The following is a 27,237-nucleotide window of genomic DNA, read 5'->3' as shown; positions in this document are numbered from 1 at the left end:
GTGACAGACCTCTTACATAGTGATGCATACCTAAACCCAATTTTAGGTTCAGGTCCGGATTCAAGTCCAGAGGTTTAGGTTCAAGTCCGGACCTAAACCCATGGCATATACAAAATTGCATGTTGGCAACCTCACAATGTTGTCTGGGTGAAACTTTGGCCACATAACATGGAGGTCAGTACTTGACGATGCCCGATGGCAATGTTTTCTTCGTTTCGCAGCAAAGCATTTTACAATCTACGGAAGGTTTTAGGTGGTTTGGAAAGAAAAGGGGTATGTGAAATGGTCTTTTATGGTAATAAGTCCGGACTCGGTTCTTGACTTTTAGGTTTTTTTGGACTTGAACCTAAACATTCTTACAAGTCCGGATCCAAGTCCAGTGAACCGGTATGCATCACTACATGTGCACAGTTGTACTGAACCAAATCCATCCCAACAAACTTAATTGTTTCTTGGTGTTACCTGTGAGAGCCATAGGTTTAGTAAACGTGTTGATACATGTAACTGCTGAATCTATCCACCACAATACAGTTAGAGTTTTCAAGTTCCTCTTACATTCTATACAGGCCAAGAAACAGCACTGGTTTGGCTCAACCACTTGCCACAACAGCCACACACAAAATGACACAGGGATAGCACTTGTATCAAATACAGACAAGCAGATTTTCAGCAAGGATTTATACAGATGTTTAGAGGCTTCACAAGAAACAAATGGGAGACCATTTGCCACATTAACGACTGCAGCTGTCTTACATCATATTGATACAGCACGTCAGCAGAACGTACTGCGCCTGCGCAGAACCCTGTATTTTCACGGTTTTCGATGGATTTTTGGTCAACGTTGCATTAGAATTTTGCCTGTTGCAGAGGACATCTTTTCCGACATAACATTTGGAAACTACAGACGAGATGTTTTCCTTATATGAGACGTTTTGCCAAAGTGCTATGTACAATACATTACGGGTTTCGCGGAGGTGTAGTACGTTCTGCCGACGTGCTTATTGATACAGGCATCCATGTAACATTTTGGGACTTCTTCAATGTTGCAAATCTTCATCAGCAGACATTATCACTTGCTACAAGTACAACAAACAGTGAAAGGTAACACTAACAGGTCATGACCACAGTAACACATGGCTTCTTTACAAAGGGACAAAACTGCGTGACATCCTGCCATTTTTACTCGCCCTTCAGGCCTTTCGTCACAGCATCGGCTGCAAACTGCCCAGCCGCTCCCTCAGCTGAAACAAAAGGAAAAGAAGTTAGAAGGTAGCAAGCAAAAACTAGCGATGTTGTCCAGCTACATACAGGTTTGACTGTATTCCCTCTAAGGCCACACCAATTTAATTTCTTGGTTAACGGATTCGCCCGCTTCATTTTTTTCTGATTTGCAAATAAAAATAAAAATTCAGAATCAACTGCAAAATGCTCATATTTTGCCCTGAACAGTTGAAAACAGTCCTTTTCATCCTAGTTGTTAACTTACAGTTATTCCATCTTTCAATGCAATTGTATCATTAAAAGTTAAAAATTCATTGTTTAAATTTTGAACCAGCCTGGTGTGTTGACTTCATGGCTCCTATCATCAGGTATATACTGGGACCCGAATATGAGGGCTTGCACGACGTGAGGTTACTCAACTTACGTCGGTTTGCACGCGTGCCGATACTCATTTCCGCGATTGTTTGCACGCGTGTTGTTCCTCAGGCTGTGCTGAGTTCGCACGCGTGTATGTCCTCGCGCTGCGTTGACCTTGCACGCCCGTGGAATTCCTCACAACAAACCGAGTAAACACGCATCTTGTGGGCGCAAAAGTGGAGGGCAGAACGCCGTAATGCCGGACCGAGCCTGACTAACTACCGTTGCGTGCATTTCCTCGAGGCGTCCCAAATTTACCCGCATGTGTATTTCCTCACTAAGAGCCGGGTAGACACGCATTTTGGGGCGCGTTGTGCTAATATTTCGCCGCACGTACATCATCGTCGGACGATAATTTTCCGACGGTTTGGCAACCCACCGGAACGTATGAAATTATCGGCCGTGCGTACGGAACCTGTCTGAGTGCGGGGCAGTTTCATACGCCGCCAGAAAATTTCGTACGTGCCTCGGTAAGTTTGGTACGCGGGTCAAAACTGCGGGTGCAAGGTTGCCGCACTACCGGCCCATCGGAACCTGGGCGACCGCCGACAGCGTCGTGCTAATATTTCGCCGCACGTGTATCATGGTCGGACGATAATTTTCCGACGGCGCCGCTTTTACTACCAAAGTTACGGCAGTAGTGTCTTTGAAATTCAGACGATGTCTCACGTAGCACGCCTGACTTATCTATTTTTAGCTATTTTATCTACGATCTGCCTTATGTTCAACTCTTATGTTGTACACACACCCACATCAACAGACGGTCCGCTACACCAGGCTCGCTACACGCTGTCCCCCCGCTAATTCCTAGTGCGTATCCCGCAAGTGATTTCACGGCGGCGGGAACTGTGCAATTCTTCAACTCCGCACGATGTACACACACGACGCGGTCCCCCCGCTAATTCCTAGTGCGTACCCCGTGATTTCACGGCGGCGGGAAGTACTGGCAGACATTTTGCCAGAAAAACGTACATTATTAAAGTCACAATGGTCAATGACCGTGTCTAGAGAGTCGAAGTCGGCGGCCGCCGTTGATAATTTTCTGCGACGCTCGAAATTGCAACTGAATTTGGTGAAGCTACGATTTGATCATGAACGCTGACAAAAAAATAACGAGGTTTAATATTGATACTATTTGGTCCTGAATGGAACAGAATTATAGATTATTTAATGCGTTTGGCTTTAATATTGGTACTGTTTGTTCCTGAATAAAGACAGATTATGTGATACTAGTAGTTTGCTTTGGGCAAGGAGGTTCTAGGGGAAATGCTTTGGGAAAGTCTCTTTTTCCTTTCTTGTTTACGAGGAATTCACCATTCCCACGCTGCACGTATTTGATTGACAGACGGTTACCTTTGAAGACGTCGCCGTCGGCGCCCCGGAGTCTGGTCGGCTTCCGGACCGAAGAATTCAATCAACTGAGCAGCCAATGAGCACTGAGAAAAATTTAAAGTCGGTCTTTCTTTCAACCCCCTATGTTCTACCAAGGAGATTGTCGGATATTATTGTCTTCCATGGTCTAAAAAGGAGAAGTCAACCCCCTTAGACATAGTTTTAGACATAGCTATAGCTTTAGACAACTACCCTTTATCATGTAGATTTTAGTTATTTTATACTCTGTTTCATTGTTCTTTTATGTTTGTAATTTGCAATTAGCCCCCGGGCACGAATTTGCAATAAACTTCTCATTGTTGTCATTATTATTCGTGATAACAAATTGAAGTTGTACGGACTCAAGTTATACACTTTGCTGAGCCGCCGCTTGTATCAAGGAGGTTAAAAAGGACTTCGTTAAAAGTCGTTCGTTATTCCTGTGTTCTAGTTGAAATGATGGCTGTGAACTTCAGTTGTGCTGGCTCGTTCTGTCAACTATGGTTACTGACAACTTTAATTAATCAGAAGAACTCACGTTTGCTTTGCTTGGACTTTTTTGTTGTGAAATGAATTCATTTCGTGTAAGAAAATTTGGATACATGTATTACTAACAGTGACTTGTAACTTTACTAAGGCGATATAACAACTAACGTTACTAACAGGAACTCAGTCGAGCCAACTTACATTAACCAACTTTTTATATAAATTTGTGCAACTAATGGATATCCAAATAAAGTATCAAGTATTCACAATTATGTTAACATCCATTCAAAATACGGACATCATGACAACCGGCGCCCCGTGTGCCCCGCTTGCTGTGATCTGAAGCAAGACTGCTAAGAAACTACGTAACACATACTAATCTGCTTGGTCTTTGCGAACAAATTTTGCTTTCTGTTAATATTTCTTAATAAAGCTTAATTGCCACAAATTTGGCGTTTTCACACAAACACAGCAAAAATCGTCAACAAAGCCGACGCCCTTTACTTTACATAAGCGAATGCTATACTGTTACACCTTTCCCTGTGTGTTTTCTCACTAAATACCGTTCATATGACATCAAATATCCCACATGCCATTACTTAGTATTTGAGAAATAAGACTACATTTCCGCTATAAACTTCACTCCGTGCCTGTGGTAGTTTGGGGAACAATATGGCGGATTTTCTTACCCAAGCTATACCGTAATGCATTGCGTGGGAAGCGTCTTTGGGTTACATTACGCCGCCTGGCAGACAGACCGGCGAGAGCTCAGCGCTATCTCGGTAGCGTCATAGGCCACCAAGCAAACTTTATGCAGACGGCTTAGGTTTTTCCTCTTACAACGTCGGCGCAATAGCTTCTCCACATTCTCCTTGACTTTAGATATCAGAATACTAGTAAACACACCGCACCGTCTCTACGTACTGTTAAAGATTTTGATTATGAACAAGTAACAACTACAAGGGCATTCCGTATCACCCCAGGTGTAGTAGTATATAACCCCGACAACAAATACAGCATTTTCAACAAGGAAATGTGGCAAAGCCGCTTATGATGAATGGTCTTCTCAAGACACGACAAACGCACGCACATGAGACCAATTCACTACGCCGCTGTATGTCATGTCAAGGAAAGGCATAATATGTACATTGCCAGTATGTATATATGTACCTCTGTTTTGTCGTTGTTGTGTCCATTGTATCCGCAGATAGAAGATTTTAACTATTGACAAAGAAAACTTTTAATGTGTTGACGTACTTATACTGTTATGATGATCGCAATGGGATGTAATATGATATCTTTTTAATTGTTAAATGTTATCAATTCTTCTAAGTGTTTTCCAAATTTTAAAATGTAAGATCAACACAATTCAGTTCAATGCAAATGCATGTGTGTACTGCAAGGTTGGTTGAATGAATAAAGTTTAAAGTATGTGTGATCAAGTTATAAAAAATATACGTCTTGATTTCTTACCTCCCGTCTGGTGTAATGCGAACGGTGCAATTATTAAGAACACTTTTATGGGATCCCTTTTATGAAGTTATTATTCTACACAACTTTTTGGAAACCCGTGTGATAACTGTTAGAACTTGATACATCTAAGTTCAAATATCACACGGGCCTTTCCTTTTGAACTTGGGACTCCAGAGGGCGTACATCCACGACGACGCCACCAAGGTCCTTGCCCTGCCGTTCCTGCCCAGTGAACACGTCGTCCCGATGTCCCTGCGACTCCAGAGGAATGCCGCAACTCCAGCACTCCGGGAGTTGATGGACTACGTGGACAGCCAGTGGATCGTCAGCCGCCTCCAGCCACCATCGAGTTGGTCCATCTTCTGACGAACGATCAGGACCAACAACGATACGGAAGGATGGCACCGACGTCTCCTGGGCCGAGCGCAGAAGGCTAACCTCCCTTTCTATCTCCTACAATTGCTGCGCAAAGAAGCGCGTCTGGTCGTGTACTGTTTTGTATGTCTTTTTTTTTTTCGAAAATACAAAGTCTTGTGATGCTACTTGTTTTAAAAGTACCATGCTGTGTTCTACATTGTAAATGTATTGTGACTGATATTGTGACTGAAAAATCACGGTGACTGGATTTCCGATGGTCATTTTCTGTTACTAGTTTAAATTTTCGTGTTTCAACTTTTTGTACATATTCAGTAGTTTAAACTTTCGTACCTAAACTTTTTGTACAGATTCGGTTGTACTTTTGTGCAGTACATGTAGTTAGATAATGTAGTAGTGTTTTGTATGTTTTTCCGAAAATATATATAGTCTTGTGTGTATGTGATGTTGCTTTGTTTTAACAGTACCATGTTGTGTTCTACATTATAAGTATACTGTGACTGAAAAATGTGACTGGATGCCCGATGGTCATTTTCTGTTAGTTGTTAGTTGTAGTAAGTTGTATATGAAGGACTAACAAGACAACAGTTAGTAAACAGTATTCCATTGCTATTTTTCCAACAAAACAAAACGAAACCAAACCCTCGACAACAAAACGGAACTTAACGAAACTTAACGAAATTTAACGAAACAGAACGAAATACTACGCAAACAGCTGGTATCTTACTCGTTTTACCTTTGTTACCTTAGCTGTAAGATCGTGTCAGAACGATCATCAGAACTTGTGTTCATATAGCCATCATCCTTGGTAAAGCAAGTGTCCTTGCATTGAACAAAACCGCTTACTTCAACGCGAACGCAACTGGAACAAAAAAATATAGTAGGTCAGATGGTCTTTCCCTCTCAAAGCTGACCGCCCATCTTGTAACAGGTCTGGTCTCGTAACGTTACCTGAAAGAAAAAAAAATGTAACGTTGAAATGAACTCCACGTTGTACGGATCGGACGTAGTGACTTACATGTATTTATCTTTTCGTGTCATCGGAACGCTATGCATGACGTTATAGCGTGGGTCGGGAAACCCGCCATATTTAATTTGTTCCTATCGTTTTATTTCTTCTATGCTGGTATATGAGCGATCAAATAATCAGTATTTTGGCGGGGATAATGATTTAAATCCAAGGACATTGGTGTCTGTGGAATATACAGAACATTTGACAGTGCTTTTTAGATTTTTTTGTCCGCGATCAGGACCGCAAGCCAGTATTATTTTTCGGTCCCTATTTTTCTGTAAAACTAAATCAGAAAAAGTCGGTGATGACGTGTAAGTTGTTGGGGCATTCTAAGTCAATTGAAAAAAAATTGCTGTACTTTCTATCACATTTGTGACCTGTCGCAGTGAAGTGGTAATGTGTGTAGCAAAATTGTGTCACATTTGTATTCAATCATATTTCCATTGATGTCACAAAAAGGGGGAATAGGTTTATAAATTACCAAACATTGTAAGAATGGCTTTTCTCTATTTTGCATGTTGTTCCAATGATATACTGTATTCTGAACCGGTGAGAGCATTTGCTTGTGTAACGATTTAGATTTTATGTGTTGTGTTATTCCGTACTAGTTTGAAAAATGCTTGTTGCGGCGTTATGCCTGGGAGGATGGGCCTAAAAATAACCACAAGAATGGACAGTGTTTTTGTGTTGATATCGGTAATCTCACAAAGTTTGTTTCAGTTCGTACACTCCTACAACGGACGAGTGAAAAATCTTTTCGAATTCGATGCTTGTTCGGAGTTGACGAGCGTGTCAAAAATGCAGGTTTTGCCAGAGACTGTAAATTATTTATGGATTCTTGTAAATTCTAAGCGTCCCCACAGCCAATGAATGAAAAAGTACATGTGTGTAGTCACTGTGTTTTGTATCATTATTATATTAGGCATTGTATGATGTGATAGATTCGTAAAAATGATATCAGACACCCCTAAAAAGCAATAGAATCACCCAAGCCCAGAATGCATTGTACGATCTAGTTACCTTGGTTACGCATGCGTGAGCAGTGCGCATGTGCGCATATATAAATAGCCCGCGTCACTTCAAGTCTAATAACAACGCCAGTAACAACGCCAGCTAGTACCTCTAAACCACACTCGGAACTCGGATTTACCAGCTTGGAGCCTGACTAGTGGTGAAGCTGCCGATCTATCATGGTACAAAGGTATGAATTTTGTCCAATAATGGTCAGTTTTAGTGGTTACTTGTTGGTTAGGCCGTAATGTTTGGCATAGTTTTACTTTTTAGCGTCTTTTCGTACGACTTCTTCTCCTCATTGTTCTCCGTTTTCCTTTTTCGTTTTGTGTGCTTTTGATAGTTGTGGAAAAGTCGACCATCAAGAGAAGTGCATTGTAAAAGACGTAAAAAAACACGAAAAGACGCTAAAAACCGGCTCCTAAAAACCGTAACAAATCTCTTGTAAACTAAAGTGGTAGCGAGGAAAAGAACATACGTGCAAAACACCGTTGTAGTGAGCAAAAATTATGTACGCCCGTCCCGTGCCGACGATCTCAAAGACAACGTTGTACACACTTACCGGTCGATTCGGTGATATGTCTTATCAAAATGGTCCGTTAAAAATATAAATACATCGCTGTTCTCCCGCTCGTTGTGCGTGCCCACGGAAACCTCGTTTATTTTGAGCACGTCTTTGAACTGATTTGGCCGACAGGTCCCTCCGCGCACCCATGTAGTAAAAAATGCCCGGCCTTCGGTCGCACATTATACGGTCGCAAAATGCGTGTCTACCTGGCTCTTAGTGAGGAAATACACATGCGGGTAAATTTGGGACGCCTCGAGGAAATGCACGCAACGGTAGTTAGTCAGGCTCGGTCCGGCATTACGGCGTTCTGCCCTCCACTTTTGCGCCCACAAGATGCGTGTTTACTCGGTTTGTAGTGAGGAATTCCACGGGCGTGCAAGGTCAGCGCAGCGCGAGGACATACACGCGTGCGAACTCAGCACAGCGGGAGGAACGGCACGCGTGCAAACAATCGCGGAAATGAGTATCGGCACGCGTGCAAACCGACGTAAGTTGAGTAACCTCACGTCGTGCAAAACCTCGTTTCGGGTACCCAAAATATAGCTCCTATCATACCATTTTGGGCCATAATAGGATGCCTAGGCCTGTTTTTTTTTCGCCCGCCTGCTCCATTATTTTTCTAGAAAAATCCGTTAACCAAGAAATTAAATTGGTGTGGCCTAAGGTAAGTCCAGTAAAACTATCTCCCTTGTTACCATCTGTGGGACAGACATGGGGATGAGTTGTGGGAAGATTGGGTGAAGTCTGTGAATGGGTGAGCGGTGAGTTATAGGCCTCGTATGTACATGTATTTGCATCAGGAAAAGCAAAAGCATGATAAAAGCAAGTTAAGTTTTCAAACTTCACTTGAACCAAAATCAGGAAACATCTAGAGAATTCAATGCTGCAGCATTTTAAAATTGAAACAACAAAATTTGTTAAAAGTTTACAAGAAATGTGAATAAATGAACGTGGGGATTAATAAAATGAGCTACAGCCACACAAATAAACATCCAAGGTTCTCTGAACCTACGTGTGTGATAGTGCCTAAACAAGTACTTCAAAGCTAACTGAACTGAGGATATGTCTTCAGATTTCTGCATATTCACTTTAGGCCACAGCAAGCAAATTTTATGGATGACATCCTCCACAGACTCCAAATCTAATGCGAGCGGGTGAAAAACAAACAAGGCGGGCCGAAAAAAACAAGGTTCCTACATTTTAAAATTTTGACTCAATCATTGTACAAATGGTTTTGATTCAATGCGAACATCACATATACACAACCAGCATCACATATCACTGCATCAAAGTAAGAAACAAAACATTAAATCAGAGCCTTTTCTTGTTTCCTCTCTTCATAGTTATCTGCCATCTATCTACCTTCCGGCATGGCAACAGGCATCTTTGCCCATTTTCGGCATGTTGACCACTGTCAGAAGCAGTGGTCGAAATACTTTTTTTCAGTGCTCTGCAATATTGCAGAAGAGTCAAAATTTTGTTCTGCAATTTGGAAATACTTTCTGCAAAAACATACTAAAACATACTAATAAAAGACACACAAAAAACAGTTACTCAAGTAGCTGTATATAATTTTGGTGCTACCTGAAACAGTCAGACTATTACGTTTCTCATCAGTGACACTAAGAGACTGAAGGAGTACTGCAGGTTTATAAGAAAAAACTATTGATTGATATGCAATTTAGTGAAGACATTTTTTGGAAGTCAAAAAGGAAACAAAAGATAGACAAGTCAAGACAAAGATGATGCAAATTAGTGAAGAAGCTCGAGCTCCAGTTGTTTCAGAACAGGAGCTCAAGTGTTGTCTGCCCTTGATAGGACCTGAGAGTGCTAGTTTGCTACGCCAAAAAACAGTTACTCAAGCAACTGGATATGATTTTGAAAACGTCAGACGTTTCAGCTAGTATCCACTAGCTTTCGTCAGTGACTGAGAGACCAGAGGGGAAAGCAGGTTTATAAGTACAACCTGTTGATTGATATGCAAATAAAGTGAAGACAAATTTTGGGAAGTCAAAAAAGGAACAAAAGTCAGACAAGTCAAGACAAGATGATGCAAATTAGTCTGAAAGCTCCTAGTTTGCTAAATTGAAAACTATTGAATCTGGAGTCTATTTTTCCTTCTGCAAAATTGCAGATTGTATAAATTTTTCTTCTGCAATTTTGAAAATCTATCTGCAGAATGCAGACTGCAGACAGGTATTTCGAACACTGAGAAGGCAACAAATTTTTTTTATTTTTTATTCAAAATCAGACGAAAATCAATGCGCGCGCTGATGTCATCCATAAAAATTACTTGATGTGGCCTTATGATTTTATGTAAATTTTGTAATACATCTAGCTTCTGAACCTAGTAGTCAATCCTATTTTTGTTCTAAGAATGTCAATTTTTCTAGTCTTTTGAAGAATTGATGAAAAACGAGAACCATGGAATGCTATTGGTGTGGCCTACAAGATGAGCGTCTACCTAATTCTACTGAGCTTTAGGACTCTTTCTTCAGACCATCAGCAGGGGGGTTACCCACGTTCGCCATGGCTGTACCAAGAACTGAGGCGTAAAAAAACATGCAGAGAGAGAAGACACCTGTCAACACAAGCAAATCAACAGCAACAGAGGAGATATGGTAAGAAACGACAAGAACAGGGGATAGGAAAAAAAATGTTGTGTTTCCTGTTTCCTGGCCAACCCTATAAAAAACTGCCGACCCTAGACTTTTTTGAGGACCCCTGCAAGGGACATAAATAATTCAATTTTTGGAGCTGATCAATTATAGCTTCATGATCTGACACCTGAGTGATAAAAAGCTGTACAAGTGGTTTTCTAACATTAGCAATTAAATTAAAAATAAAAATGTCCTCAAGCTTTCTTTTACTCTGTTAAACTGTATTGTATAAGTTGAACCCCTATATACTAGATATCACTGAAGTTTAATTTAAAAAAAAAGATAATCCCTACCTACCGACCCTAATTTTTTCAGGACTGAAACAGGAAACAACATTTTTTTTCCTAGGCCCAGATGATATGTAAGACAAGGTTGTGAAGAGGCCACACCAATTTTTCCCATTGGTCGTTAGGCCACACCAATTTAATTTGTTGGTTCTCGGATTCGCCTCTTTGTTTTTTTCTGATTTGCAAAAAAAAAAATTGATTCTGGTCCTGAATCAACTGAAAAATGCTCATGTTTTGACAGTTGAGGAAAGTCCTTTTCTTCCTAGTTGTTACAGTTTTCCCATCTATCATTGCACTGGTTTGATTAAAAGTTCAAAATTCAATGTTTAAATTTTAATCCGGCCTTTTGTGTTGACTTCATGGCTCATTTCGTAGCATTTAAGCCTATAATAGGATGCCTAGACCTGTTTTTATTTTATTTTTTTTCGCCCTGTCGCTTCATATTTTTTCTGAATAAATCCGAGAACCAACAAATTAAATTGGTGTGGCCTTAGTTTGTTACTATTTTGTTCCTTTCCCTTTTTTATAAGAACCTACTGGAAGAAAACATGGTGTGACTGAAACTAGTGACAGTTGTTAATTGGAAGAAAATAAGCACCATACTATGTATTTCCTACATGTATATAGATACTAGTAGTGCATGCGTTAAGTACCCCCCAGTTAAGGCCACACTAATCTAATTTTAACGTTGTTTCTCGGATTTTTTCAGGAAAAATATGAAGCAACAGGGCAAAAAATTAAAAAAGGTCTAGGCATCCTCTGATAGTCCCAAAAGCAGCATTTGTATGATAGGAGCGTTGATGCCAACATGCCAGGCTGGTTTGTAATTCAAACAATCAATTTTGAACTTTTGGCACACCAATGTACGTGGAAAAACAAGGAAAACAAGGTCAGCTTTCTTCCAATGGGCCAAAATATGAGCAATTTGCAATTGGATTTTTTTTTTCAAATCAGAAAAGTATGAAGCGGGCAAATCCGAGAACCAACTAATTAAATTGGTATGGTCTAAGTAAGATAGAACGATAATTGTCTACAGAAATTCATTAAACTTCAAAGCAAAACGGAAACTATGTGGCTCCAGATGTCTTACTGAGGGACGACTGCGTGTGCGAGATGTTGGTTAGCTTGAAGAATGAATCCCCTTTACTATATACTTTAAAGCAGATGTGTGTCTTCATCATCTTCTAACACTAGTACTGCATTTTGATTATACCTATGTTCTTTTCTTATCATTTGTGTAATAATTCAGTTGTATTAATTTCCAGTATAATGGTTTCTGCTTGTATTTCATGACCCCCTTTGTTAAACCATCTAAATGTATTCATTTCCTGTGCTATATTTTTGTTTCTGTTCATTCACTTTCAATTACTATATTAGTCTCATGATATTCATTTATTATGACTTCACCACCTAGTGGTGATGTCATATTGTTTTGCTGACATTTCTTTTCTCCTCCTCCTCCTGCCATTTCTTTAAACTGATTCAACTCCTTCATTTTTGAGTCAAATAACATGAAATTTGGCATGAAGGTACAGTGGCCAAATACCCCCAGGTGTTTTTTAAAATTTCTTGGTACAGGCTTTCAGAATGGTTTTATTGTGACTTTTGTTTGTGTTATAGGTTATGTACTGTAGCAGTGTGTGTTGCCAAGATTGGAGTGTGACCATATTTGGGCATAGGGCCAATGCCCAAATATGGGCAGCAGGTGCACCCTGTTTGGGGATCTGGTCTCTGATTGGCTGTTCCCTTAATTACTTTACTGCTGAATGAACACCTGTGTAGGCTTCCATATACTTATAATAGGAATAGCTACTTTTTTTTTTACAAGTATTAGCCAGGAAAATAAGTCTTTTGGGTTGTAAATCGGTAGAAACATGTCATATAACCTACATTTCTATATACCTTGCTATTTTCTAAACCAAATTTTAACATTTTTAAACCAGATAAGCTGCTTTCCTCTATTCTTCTTGCTGATTGGCTGTTGAGATCTAATTGGGTTGACTGTATTAACAGCTGCACATAGCCATACCATATTGACAGTATTGAAGTGCATTCAAGTGTTTTGGGGTACCGGGTAGATATGTAAAACTTTCCTTCTCAAGCATTGGAATGCGGGACATACTAGTAAACGCTTTTTTTTAATCTTAAAAATCAACAGCATTATGCAAATAAATCCTAACCAATAATGTAGGGGATAGCTATCCAACTGTTGCATTCTTAGTTATATGTCACAGACTTCATAAAGACTTCAGACTTCACAAAGCATTGTTTTCCCTTGTATGAAATGAAATTTCTCCTTCTTTCCCTACAATGTCGTGAAACTTGGTGAAGTCATGCTACATCTGCTCCAAAGCAGATGTCGGCCTTTCTAGTTGAGTAAGAATTAACAGAGCAGACCATATGCGAAGGTAAACATTATGCATTTGCTTTGCAAATGTTACTTCTCTTGTTATCATATTAGTTTTTTAAACATGTGCAAATAAACAAACAAACCTGTGTCTAGCGCCTCCTTTGCCCTCTTGCCGGCCTGGTCGATGAAGCGGTCCACCTTGTCCTGGTGACGCAGCACGAAGGGGCGGATGATGCGCTGATAAATCATCTCTGAACCGTTGTAGGAGCCAGGGGCCATGCAGTACAGCAGGAACAGGCACTAAAAATACAAACAACAAATATAAACAAATACGCACTGGAATAACAAACCACAACATGAACCGGTACTAGAAATACAAACTGCATAAATAAACAGAAATAAACAGATACTGAAAATACAAACAAATGTAAACAGGTACTGGAAATACAAACAACATAAATAAACAAACAGGCATGGCAAATACAAACAATAAACAGTAGGTACTGGAAATACAAAAAAACAAGAGTTCCACAACCTTATACCTACACCATGATGTTAACCCTTCCAGCGGACGAATTTCTACTCATTGATTTTAGAAATAAGAGCCTCATTTGCATGAATCATAATCATATTCTCACCCAATGACAGTCTTATCTTAACAAAGAAGGCTACTAGTATTGTAGCACTTAACCATAAATTATGCAAATGAGGTCCTGATCTGAATAAATTATGTTTCATGATATTCACCTTCACTTCACTTCCAAATGCTGCAAGTACTAAATTCTGAAGTTATCAGTATGAAATTAACTAGACCTAATTATGCAGATTAGGTCTTCAGTTACATAGTTAATATCTGGCGATGTTCCTCTTGTTCTCAATTACATGTCACGACTCACAAGTGTTTCATAGTTCTATTATCGAACACAACAGATGTATAGAATTTCATAATTTATGCAAATTAGATCCTGATTTGTCTTCCAGACAAGTGATGTTACAAGTGACTTCATTACAACTGTATACAGGCCTGGCCCTGGACAAGTCCACTTGTACTGCAGGGGTGTCCTACCTTCAGCAGGTAGTAGAAAGGGATCCAGAAGAGCAGGATGTCGAACCAGAACTCAGCCAGCCCGAAGACGCTGTACACGACCCAGTAGGTCAGCCACTGTGTGTCGTCTTCCTTACGTTCACTCTCGATGGCCTTCACCCTGCACATGGACAGACATCAGCTTCATGTCAACGTAAGGAGATGGACAGGTTTGCTGACACCACACATTGGAACTTACCAGTGATACTAGTAGATAATACAAGGTCATACATAGTACATCTGATTCTGAGTTAATTCAAGAATTCGGAGATCTCAACCTCCATGAAACATATGAGTTTCTGTAAAGGTTTTTTTTATTTGCCTCATTGACTAGGGAAATAAGGTCGTAATTAGCATAATCTCGTTTAATGACAATATTTTTCACGTAAAATTCCTCTCCTTTGTCATACTTCATTTCAACATATCCTCAATTATGCAAATGTTGTCATTTGCATAATTTGCATTTATTTATGTACAACTCTCTCTCAGCTACAACAAAAATGATAAAAATACATTGTTTCTATCAGAACTTATTGGTTTTTAAAGATTTCGCCAGCAAGTCCCCTGCAGTTCCAGAACAAGCTGCTAGGGGGACCAAACTCACACCACTTATTCCTGACAGGAAAAGCTACTGAGTCAGTGTCACCAAAAAGTTAAGACCATAGCATGTTCAGGACAAAAGATACAAAAACCGGAAGTTCTGCTGCAGTACCGAGGTCCATATTTGACCTTGACCTTTGTCTTCCTAAGACTTACCAGCATACCAAATATCATCACAATCCATAAAAGCGTTATGAAGTTATGCTGACTACAAATGTGCAGAAACACAAACACACACACACAGAAACATACACACACAAACACACTGACAGACACACACGCCAAAAACAATACCTCCATTTTTCATGGAGGTAAAAAGGCAACTGGACAGGACATGTGATTATTCATGCCTCATGTAACTCTTCTGGTGTGCAGCATTGCTGGCAAAAGGCCAAAGGTCATGGAACAAGTTGTACTGGTCCCCACCCTGTCTGTAAAATGGATCATCAAGACATACTGTCTTGTATTGTTAGACATTCTTTTTAGCAATTTCAGCTAATGAAGGTCTGTAAATCTGGAGACTTCTGATGTGTTCTTATATCTGCCCTCCATATGAATGTCTGATTTGGATAGACTAGACATGTATGTTCCAAAGTTTACTTTGTACATGGCAAAGAAAAAGAAAGTTGCTGACATGCCAGGGTGGATCTGAGAACAAGTCTTCCATCCTACCACCAGAGGGCATGTCTGCGTCAAAACAGATTAATGTGTCTGGTGACCTGCTAATGCCCATTCTCACCCTCAAAGAAAATGATTCTGACCAAATCTTTTCAGAAATCATCTATCCAGGATTGTCAAATGCATTCACTCTGCTTTTTGCCAATCCTAACTGAGTCCGCACTCAAAGGATAGAGGAATCCCGTGACTAGAGCCTTACATATTTTTTTTTAAATTCACATGGATTTTTGAGCATTAGATACGTAGGAAGCACTTGTTGTGCTTATGTGAATCCGCTGCTCATAAAACATAATACAAATGTAAACATAAGATGACATAAAATATAACATAAACATAAAATGAAAGTGGCTGGCGCACCAATACCTATAGCATAGGAACTAGGAGGAAAATGACTTTCTTCAACCGTTGGTCCCAAAATATCTTTCACTGAGCATTTTGCAGTTAATTTAGAACCAAAATTTTTTTTATTGCAAATCAGAAAAAAAATGGACAGGGCGATCCGAGAAGCAACAAATAAAATTGGCGTGGCCTTATCATCGGAAAATAGAGACTGCCCTTATTTGGTTGTCCTCGCTGTTTGTCCCATGGTTAGAATTGCTCAACTTTGACCCCAAATAGCCTTATATGGGAGCCAGTTTCGTCAGCTGAAAATGCTGCCAGGTTAGTGTGGTGCAGGTTTTCAGTTTATTCACAGCTAGAATGCTAAATTGAGAACGACTGAATCCAGACACTGACTCGTTTATTCTACAAACTGCAGATTGTAAAATTTTTCTTTTGTAATCCTGAAACCTGTCTGCAAAATGCAGACGGTATTTCAAACACTGCCTAAGGCCACACCAATTTAATTTCTTGGTTGACAGATTCACCCGCTTCATTTTTTTCTGATTTGCAAAAAAAAAAAAATTCAGAATCAACTGCAAAATGCTCATTTTTTGCCCTGACCAGTTGAAAACAGTCCTTTTCTTCCTAGTTGTTACAGTAATTCCATCTTTCAATGCAGTGGTATCATTAAAAGTTCAAAATTCATTGTTTAAATTTTGAACCAGCCTGGTGTGTTGACTTCATGGCTCTTATCGTACCATTGTGGGCCACAATAGGATGCCTAGGCCTGTTTTTATTTTTCGCCCGCCCGCTCTATTGTTTTTCTAGAAAAATCTGTTAACCAAGAAATTAAATTGGTGGGGCCTAATGGAAAAAAACATGGATTCCTGGTGGCTTTTACTCTACATGAACGTACATGAACAAATGTGTTTCACACTGCAACAAATACATGTACATGTACTAGTATATGCCATACCAAAGCCATAAACCATCAGGCTGACATGTCAAAATTCTGTGTGAAACACGACACTTGACTTTGGGTAGTTGTTATGGTGAAGAGGAGACATCTCTATCCACAGCTGTCAGGCTTATTCCTGGATTAGGGGTTTCACCAACAGTGGTCGAAATACTTTTTTTCAGTGCTCTGCAATATTGCAGAAGAGTCAAAATTTCGTCCTGCAATTTGGAAATACTTTCTGCAAATACACAAGCCCCCATATTACAACCTTCTGAAACCAATAATGCCTATTTTTGCATCATATATATATATATAGCTTTGTAAATCTGTAGCATAACTGAAATTCTTCAAAATATCACTATTTTAAATATGTTTGGACCGTAAAAATTTTATCGGTCCGGTCCAAAAAAACCGAAACGTCGGAGGACCGGTTCTTTGGGCCGGAACAAAAATCCATACTTGTTGTTACTGATGGTCACTACATGCAAGGAAGCCTGCCAGGAAAATGAAAATCCAGCCTTCAAATAAACGAAGTTTACCTTAGTCTCCGTCTCTCTCATTTTGCAACAATATTATCCCGTTTTTTCGGTACCGATAGTCATCTAGAAATCACAAAGCACAAGTTTACGGGCCGTGTTTGGTTCGGATCGAGCCGAAAATCACTGATATTTTACACCACATGGTCACAAATTGTGACGCACGTAAATTTTCACTCCAAATGAGAAATTACCGCCCAACAAAACGGACCATTAGGTTCCCAGTGCTGTATTTCTCTTTTGTTCATGGGATCAACTTTTCTTTCCTTGAATCATGCAAAATACCAAGGAAAAACATCGAAACTTCGGCAAATTATCGCCGAGGCGAGTGTGCTTCTTCGGAGAAGCCATGTTTCCTTTGCCGTGTTGCCTGCTGGGAAATGCTCGGCGGAAACTGCCGAAAATTGCCGAGGCAGTTGTCGGGTCCTCCCGGGTGACGAAATCTAACACGGAAAATGCCGAGGGCCCATATTTGGTTATCGTCGCCTTTCGTCGCCTTGTCGGAATCGCTCAATTTGACCCCAAATTCCCTTATATGGGACCATTACAGTCTGCTGGAAAACGCCGGCGGCAGGTTCGTGCGGCGCAGGTTTTCAATCTATTCACAGCGCCGCTACTTTGCTAATATTGAAATCTATTGAATCCGGAGCCTATTTTTTCCTTCTGCAAAATTGCAGATTGTAAGATTTTTTCTTCTGCAATCTTGAAAGTCTATCTGCAAATTGCAGACTGCAGACGGGTATTTCGAACACTGACCAATGTCCAAATGCATGGGGTAGAGTTTTGTCATGCACATGATGTTTGACTATACTGTATTGTATTGTATTGATCTGTCATGAAAAAAAAGGGTGGCAAGTGGTGTGTGTTACGAACATTATACCCTGCAAACTGGTATCAAAAACCCAACTTTCCACAAAATCATGTGTCCACCATACCCCCATTCACACCCTCCAGTCAAAACTTCACCAGTTTTAGACAGAGGTGAATGACCTCTAGGTTAGCGGCTGTGTGACAGACAGAAATGGGCCAGGAACTGACCCCTTATATGTAGTGTACAAACTCCTGCATGCTGTACAACCAATTCACAGTAGACATAATAATTCCACAGTTGTAAATTATGCCAGGGTCATGTTTTTACATTTGCCACATTGTTGACTAGCAGGCTGTTTGAAGAGACTATCAATTTGTATTTGACATGAACTAATTGACAGAGTTGCTACACATCTCTCAGTAGGGCTGCGTACCTTTTCGTAACATCAGGTACAGGTACAGGTACAGAGGTTTAGGTCCAGGTCCGGACCTGTACCTGTACCTGAAAATTCACGCGCGTCACATGTTCTACTGAAATTCTTCAATAATGACAGAAACATGAATAAAATGTTGACAATTTGTCCTGTATCTTTCAAAGATCATCCAATATAACCATGGATGATATAACTAGGTTTCCTATCTCACTTCTCACTAGTTCTCAGTCACCCTCTTGGTGACCCACACTTTCTGAACTCTTTATTTTAACGCTGGATGTTCATTTTCCTGGCAGGCCTCCTTGTGTGTAGTGATCAAGTATGACTTTTTGTTCCGGTCCAAAAAAACTATCTCTCAGGCACACATTACATGTCCCTGTATGCATGTTACTCAAGCTGCAATCTTTTATCTCTTAGCAAGGCAGGAGGAGCCCACCTGACAACCAGGGCATGTGACCTCGTATCAGTACCACTGTCCTTGGGTCCATGTTAGAGAGCTGCCACATGTCATTCAACACACTGCTCCTTTTCATACCTTTACCAGTCCCAACTGTATACATGAATACTGTATATAAACCAACAACCGAACATAACTGGTGACATTTCAAGACCACAGTGTGCAACAATAGTTATCAGTCACTAAACAATGGGTCACTAATTGGGCTCAACAAATTCCACTGACTGGACTGGAGTGATGTTGGAAAATATATATGATGATGTGATATTATTCTATGAGAGCAGGTTCAACCTTTGGCAGATGGATGGCTGAATCAAAGTGTAGAGGTGGTGAGGAGAACGCTATGCCAACTGTTGCACGGTTAGAGTAACAGAGTTTGGTGGAGGCACTGTCATGGCGCGCGCACACGAACACACACACACACACACACACATACACACACACACAAACACCACACATACACACACAAACAAAATTAGTAACCGTTTATGACAGGTATTATGACTGCCTACATCTATACGTACAGTACACCAAACACCAGTAGCAAGAATTATAATAAGCTTCTTTTCCACCCCACCCAGAACACTAATCTACACTGCTAGTGACACCTGAGAACACTGGTTCCAATCCCCACCAGAGTACACTGGTTCTAATCCCACCCATTGTTGTATCAGCATGTTAGACAAGCAAAGACACACCACACAGTGTTAATGCCAGCCTCTACAGCATGTTTCAGGCAGCGTTTCAAATATATTGACTACATTTCTGCTGATTCCAGGTTGTTTTCTGATTGCAGTGGTGTTCAATCAATGTTCAGTATGCAGTGTTAGCACATGGTGGCCATCAGAAAACGAGTCAAACCTGTCTATCAATAAGTGATCACTTAAGGGACTGGACAAAAACAGGTGAGGTGTTGGAGCCAGTTTACACGGGAAAAAGGGTCCTAAGGCCACACCAATTGAATTTCTTGGTTAACGGATTCACCCGCTTCATTTTTTTCTGATTTGCAAATAAAAACAAAAATTCAGAATCAACTGCAAAATGCTCATATTTTGCCCTGAACAGTTGAAAATAGTCCTTTTCTTCCTGGTTGTTACAGTTATTCCATCTTTCAATGCAGTCATTGTTTAAATTTTGAACCAGCCTGGTATGTTGACTTCATGGCTCCTATTGTACCATTTTGGGCCATAAAAGGATGCCTTGGAGGCTAGGCCTGTTTTTATTTTTTTATTTTTTCGCCCGCCCGCTCCATTACTTTTCTAGAAAAATCCATTAACCAAGAAATTAAATTGGAGTGGCCTAATATGACAATTGCTGCACGGCGCAGTACATCGGTTTGGGGCCTGCTTACATGATCCAAAAATCTGTCCTACATAATCATAATGCAACGCGCAGCGACACATGTCAATCCTTGTACTACTAGGACACTTTTTTTGCCCCGTTTAAACTGGCCACTAAACTGTTTGTTGGGACTATTTTCTTCAAGTCCCTTGAGAGCAGGACATTATAGACAGGCCCAGTGAGAAAAGTTATCTTCCTGAAGTCACCACAATGGCCTGGGATTAGAAATAAACCCCCATTATTGAAATGCTGCCCAAACCCTGCTACAGAAGCTACATGCTTGTTTATGTTAATCACCGCATACTTACGAGCAATACGCCGGGTAGACGAACCCGGTGAAAGCACAGAGGAAAGAAGCGCCATAGCCGATAGCGAGATACAACAGGAACAGCCCCATGAGCCCTGTAGGGGGGGACAGACGGTACATGTTACTCACGAGGCGTACGCGGGGTACACAAAACCAATCAGGTTGCACAGGAAGGCAGCCCCGTACCCAACTGCCAGGTACAGGAACAGGATCGACATCAGGACTGGAAGAAAAACAATCATCAGTGAAACTGTGATCATCACATTCCCGGCAGGGTTCTAGCTAGCACAAAGTAGCGTAGGGGCCCCCTACGCTATAATTTTCACCCCCTACGCTAAATTTCCCCCCTACGCTATAATTTTGACCCCCTACGCTAAATTTTCAATACAGCATAGAGGCATTGTGAAGTTGTATTTCTTTGTTCAAGAATGCCAGATCAAATGTGAAAAATTACCAATCAAAGATACATTGTACATACCTTAGGAATAAAATTTTTTCCCTTTGGGTATCCCTCAAATGGCCGTTTTTTAGCTAAATTTTTTAAAAGCTACGCCCCATCCCCCCTCTCGGTCGCTTCACTTCCTTGACATGCGGCCAGTACCACTACGCTAAAATTACAATGTAAATCCTAGCTAGAATTTCTACCTTGGGCCACATCAAATCTAAATCTAACAGGACATTGTCTGTGGCACAAATGCATATGTATTTGGTTTTCAATTGTTTCCAAGAAAAAAACAATTTGTTCACTCCGTTGAATAAATGTTCCATAATATTATAAGGAAACTAATGATAAAGGAATATACCTTGACACACATGGCTAAAGTTGCTTCATGTTCCACAACACCCCCTTTTGAGTTTCACATTATCTAGTAATTGTGCAATTTTCCCATATGCCGTACGTGACGCAATACTGATCACACGTGTGCTTTTTTGTGCAGGGCGTTAATAATGTTATAATGATGTAATGTAGTTCTCGGGCCTACATCAAAGAGGGTCTGCATGGGGGGGTCCTGGCAACGGTTAACGGTAAATTCAGAAGGGCCGATAACGCTTAACGGTAAATTCAGGACGGTCGGCAACGTTTAACGGTAAATTGACAGGCTTTTTTTTTTCGAGCTGCACTGGATTTGGTATCTCGCTTTGTGAGAAAAGGTGATCACTGACAAAATTACGTATACCTTACATGTAATGAAGCATTCATTAAAGGTATGGGTTCCCTGTGTTTCCCACCTGCCCTAGTCCCCGAGTGCGTCCACAAATAAAGGGGAGTCCGAGTCGACGTCGGTCAGCTTGTATTTTTTCAGTCTGCCCAGTTTTACCGATGGATTAATCCAGGGGGGTCCGGGGGAATGCTCCCCCGGGAAATTTAGGATTTTTAAGCCTTCAAAAACGCAATTTCCCGCATTTTGAGAGGGAAATCATGGTGCTGAGAGTGTTTGTCGGTCCTTCTGATGTTTTCATATTTTACTCAAGATTTTTGTTAATTTGCCTGTCAAGGTTGACGGATTCGTTAAAAAAAATTCTGTAACTCTCCGGAAACTTCCGGAAATTGACGGGAAAGCTGGTTCTGGCTAGAGCGGAAGGGACCGAGCGCAGAAGCGCGAGTCGAGCGCCAAAGGCGCGAGCAATGTAGGGGGGTCCGGGGGCATTCTCCCCCGGGAAATTTTGTATTTTTAAACCTTCAATGACGCATTTTCCTGCACTTTGAAAGGCAAAATTAGGCGTAACGAAGAATTATTCATTAACGCTTAACGCTGAATTTAAGATGACAAATAACGTTTTACGTTGAATTAAAACGACCAATAACGCTTCACGATGAATATACTGATAACGCTTAACGTTGAATTAGAGCGGGTCGGCAACGATTAACGGTAAATTAAAATTGCCCATAACGGTTAACGAAAAAGGGCATGCAGGCCCTCATCAAAATGTGAGAAAATTTGATCAAGATTGAGACATCAATGAAAACAGAAAAGATAGACTGTATGGAAGTTCTGTAAGGTTGTTGCGCGGTGGGTGATAGCGACCTGTATGTAACAGTGGTTCCTACGTGCAAACAATAAAAACCTGATAATTTGTGTCACGCCCGGATGATCACGAATGCCGTTTCAAACGACCGCCCAAAACCCTTCTGATTTTTTAGTAAGAAATTACTATGATTTATACTAACATCCTTCAGTTTGAATGACAATTTTTTTTTTCACTGGCGTTCACATCCGTGCATGGCAACACTGCCCGCCCCCAGCCAGCTGTACTATGATTTTGGAACTCCAGTCATGACGATGGAAAAATTTTCTGTCTGGGCGGAACAGAAGCTCGAAAGGGGCGAAGCTGTTTCCTGTTTTCACGCCAAAATAACACATCCCCGCGACTTCCCTACCGTAAACAATATACACCCTCTTCACTCCAGTCTTTGCCTCGGCTGTCGCCAGCAGATCCGTGAAGGCATTCTTTTCGTACAGGTATTTCTCCAGTTTCTCTCGGTAAGACTTCACCTCTGCGGCCGCCATGTTGAAAATTATGTTGGAAGGGATGAGACGGACGTGACGTCACAAATAGCAACTATGACGTCATGATTCATTAGATGGCAACGCCACCTAGCGATCATGAATTTCATGGCGCATTTTTTTTTAATTTGTGGATTGTCAGACTCAGACTGTAGCTTGAGCGGGAAACCTTCTCTCCATGGTAAAAACTCCCTCGGCGGCAAAATCGTCCCTCCGCGGCATAACAAGTTTTTGTTTCTAGTCTGCGAATTTCGAGGGAGGCTAGTCAGACTGCGCCTACAGCCTTAGCCTGGTTAACCTAGCCTCTACCAGGCTTGGGGAGGCGGCTGGAAAGAGTAGAAATCGGCCAAATAGAGAGATAAGCATGCCAAGGGAGTTTGTCCGTTGAGAGAAAAGTTCGCCGCACCCCAAGGCTTGTTCTATTCATATAACTCTACTTGTGATATCAAATCTGTATGCACCATGTTAAGTTAAGGATTTCTGATATACAAACTATTTCCCACAAGTTAAATATTGATTCTGGTAAGCTAAGGTTCTACAAAAAAATGTAAAACAACATATTCTATGGAAAAATACCTGGACTTAATTGATTTTAACAATAGCTCTGCAATAAGTAAATTACGAATTAGTGCCCACCCTCTCGAAATTGAGAGAGGGCTGTACAAGAAGCTCCAGGTGTATGAACGAATTTGCAAACATTGTACTTTGAATACGGTGGAAGACGAAACGCATTTTATATCAAATTGTACCCTCTATAGCAATGAACGAAATGAACTCTTTGACGTAGCCTCCAAATTCTACCCGAACTTTCACACATATACAAATGAAAAGAAAACCACTCTCCTCTTAACTTCCGAAAACCCACAAATTACAGAAAAAGTGGGATCCTTTGTCTTCCTCTGTTTTCAAAAAAGAAGTCAAACCCAGTAGTTTTTACCAGTAGTTTCTTAGTAGTTATCAGTAGTTCTATATGTACTAATTGTCTGTTTTTTTATACCATGTTTCTTCTGTTCCTGCAATTAGCCCTCTGGCAAGAATTTGCAATAAAAAATTATTAATTTTCTCTCAACGGACAAACTCCCTTGGCATGCTTATCTCTCTATTTGACCGATTTCTACTCTTTCCAGCCGCCTCCCCAAGCCTGGTAGAGGCTAGGTTAACCAGACCGCCGTGAGCTCAGCGCTATTCCTTCTTCTTTTTTTTTTTTAACGGCCGCTCAATGCAATTTTTGGGCACTTCTAGGCATAGAGCTAGAGGTACTTAAGTGAATATAATGTAGTTATGTCAGGAGATGGCGGTGGACCTTTGTTTTGAAGCTTTGTGGATTGTAGTCGGACGGAAAACATCTGTTTGGAAGAGAGTTCCATAATTTTGCAGTCCGGGGAAAGAAGCTGTTGTTGTAAAATGACTTGGAGACAGGTATGTTGACGGTGTATTGATGAGAACTGGAAGAGAACCTAGTGGCGCGCTGAAAGGTTCTGAGCGGCGGAACAAGAAGTGCAAGTTCTCCTGAACATCGACCGTGAAAGTATCTGCAGAAGAGGGGTAGGGATGCGACATTGCGTCTGTGTGAGAGGAAATCCAACTTTGCGGTCAGATAATAGCACCTTCGGCACCGAGACTACGAGAGCGTGTGGGGCCGCCAACCGCGATTCCGGGGTGGGGTGGGGGTTTAGGTTTCTTCGCTCAAAAAACAAACAAACAAACAAAAAAAAACAGGTGCAACAGAAGACTTAGAGTAATACAGGAAGTCAGCGGATACAGGGAAATCAGCTGCAGATAGGTCCGTGGCATACTAGGCTGTGCTCGGTAAAGGCCCGGGCCGAAAAATTACCGCCAAGCCGACCAAAGGTTTGGTACCCAGGCTACTACAGCCTCAGCTCAATCTGGGGATGAGTGTCTCTATCACGGGGAAAGAAAGGAAAGGAAGGGGAGAGGGGGAAAGAGAAGGAAGAGTTTATTCAATTACTTATTTTTTTTATAACAATTCAAAATAAAAGAAATTGGTGATTTTGATGTTTTACGCTATTTTGATGCCAAGCTGGTAGCAGCTGACCCACAAAAAGTCATAAAGTTCTGAGGAACCAGAACTGGGCAGACAGCCAGGGAAAAACCTGACAGTGGAAGGCTGGCATGTACCTTAATCCCCAAGCAGATCCTAGGGTGGCAAGAGGACAGTATCAAATTTGCCAGGTAGTATTCATAGGACCCTCTCTGGCCAATGGATACTGCCTGACCAATTTGATATATTATATATACTGTCTTGATCGGACACCTCGAACTGATTGGATTTTGGCTCCCGGCATCCTGTTATGCCACTGCGGCAGAATTTCCGGTTTTGATATCTCGTTATCTGGATATGCTAAGGATTAGCTGATATAGCGGATATGCTGACAAATTTAGGATGATAGAATACTAGATTGCTTTTGGGCATGAGGAGATTTTGTGGTGGAACAGCAGGAGTATTTGTTTATTTAAATGAATTTAAAGGAGGATGACTTGAGTGACGGGCGAGGGATCGTGGTATATTTAACAGTTACCTATAGCTACCTACCTAGTCCCATGTCCATCGCATGACCGACACTGGTCGTCGGGGGGACAAGGCAGACATTGCAGCAGAGGTGTAGCCAGGTCTTCCTGTCTTGGGCTGCATGCATTTTCGAAAGCATACTACCCAAGTACTAGTACTTAAATCTTTTTATGATAATTTCATAACATTTATGATTTTGTAGAAATATAATCTTAAAAACCCGCACGGTGACATGGAATGGACTCTATCCCCAGCTTTGACGAAGTGCATGCAGTACTATAACTTCTTCAGTAGTCAGAATGAATACCGTGTTAAGGTCGAAAAAAAAACAGTCGTTGAAATTTCTGACGTTCTCTTTCTTCAAACGGTACGCATGGGTGTAAGTATGTGTACTTGTGTTAAGGCCACAGCAAGTAGTTTTTATGGATGACATCAGCGCGCGCATTGATTTTCGCCTGATTTTGGGGAAAAAAAAAAGAAATTTTGTTGCCTTCTGACAGTGGTCAACATGCCAAAAATGGGCAAAGATGTCTGTTGCCATGGAAGGTGGATGGCAGATAACTATGAAGAGAGGAGTCAAGACAAGGCTCTGATTTAATGTTTTGTTTCTTACTTTGATGCAGTGATAAGTGATGTTGGCTGTTTATATGTGATGTTCCCACTGAATCAAAACCATTTGTACAATGATTGAGTCAAAATTTTAAAATGTAGGAACCTTGTTTTTTCGGCCCGTCTTTTTTTGTCCGCCCGTCTCGCGTTAGATTTGGAATCTGCAGAGGATGTCATCCATAATATTTACTTGCTGTGGCCTAACAGCCGTTTGTGAACTAAACAAAGGTCAAGTTCGATCGTGGATTTCCCAACAGTGATCCGTGATGACTGTGAGGGGAAACCATCCATTTCCAACATTTGTATATACCATAGAGGGAAATGTCAACGTTATATGCGGGTGGTGAGTTGGGTTAAAGGGTTGGGAAGATTACCTTTTAGTCAGCAATGAAAAAGTGAGACTTGGCCCCGGGCAAGTCAGTTCTCCCCACACATGGCTTATGTACCGGGACACGTGTTAGCATACAGATTCAAGGACTCATAGTATCGTCAAACATAAGAAGTGGAGTTTACTGAGATCTAGAAATGGCTGCTTCGGATACGCTATTTCTCATGCCCTGATCTCTCCCTAACCCCACCTCACATCACGATCGGTTTGTTCGGTGTCCTAAAATGTCATCAGCCGGTCTCGACAGCGACATCCCCCGCAGGGAGGATAGCTACATTAGCCTCCACTGATCCAAAACGATACCATATCGCGAAGTCTGCATGCATTACCATTACTTTCAATGGCCACACTACCTTTTGGCATTGTGTGCTCAAAATTGAGTATCGTTACATGATTACATGTACCTCCATGAAAAATGTAGGGATTGTTTTTGGTGACACTTTGGT

At 41.0% G+C, this 27,237-nt stretch overlaps 1 protein-coding gene across 5 annotated transcripts; it reads right to left on the bottom strand.

Annotated features, from left to right (window-relative positions):
- Nucleotides 1–329: 329 nt before the first annotated feature.
- LOC109475650 (receptor expression-enhancing protein 5-like) lies at nucleotides 330–23,309 on the bottom strand. Of its 5 annotated transcripts, none has more exons than XM_019776435.1 (6): nucleotides 23,138–23,309; nucleotides 20,887–20,980; nucleotides 14,298–14,436; nucleotides 13,375–13,531; nucleotides 1,011–1,241; nucleotides 330–768 (listed from the first exon to the last, which is right to left on the bottom strand). In XM_019776435.1, the coding sequence occupies exons 1-5, from the start codon at nucleotides 23,265–23,267 to the stop codon at nucleotides 1,180–1,182; spliced, it is 582 nt and encodes a 193-aa protein (XP_019631994.1). In that variant the 5' UTR covers nucleotides 23,268–23,309; the 3' UTR covers nucleotides 330–768; nucleotides 1,011–1,179. The 5 variants fall into 5 exon arrangements, with proteins under 5 accessions (XP_019631994.1, XP_019631977.1, XP_019631985.1 ...); XM_019776418.1 differs by lacking the exon at nucleotides 20,887–20,980 and adding an exon at nucleotides 20,759–20,852 and having other exon boundaries at nucleotides 23,138–23,308; XM_019776410.1 differs by lacking the exon at nucleotides 330–768 and adding an exon at nucleotides 10,399–10,479 and having other exon boundaries at nucleotides 1,183–1,241.
- Between the last annotated feature and the right edge of the window lie 3,928 nt (nucleotides 23,310–27,237).

Source organism: Branchiostoma belcheri, unplaced genomic scaffold (genome assembly GCF_001625305.1).
Source record: "Branchiostoma belcheri isolate BF01 breed outbred unplaced genomic scaffold, Haploidv18h27 scaffold103, whole genome shotgun sequence".
NCBI lineage: Eukaryota > Metazoa > Chordata > Leptocardii > Amphioxiformes > Branchiostomatidae > Branchiostoma > Branchiostoma belcheri.
This window is presented reverse-complemented; position numbering and strand designations above follow the sequence as displayed.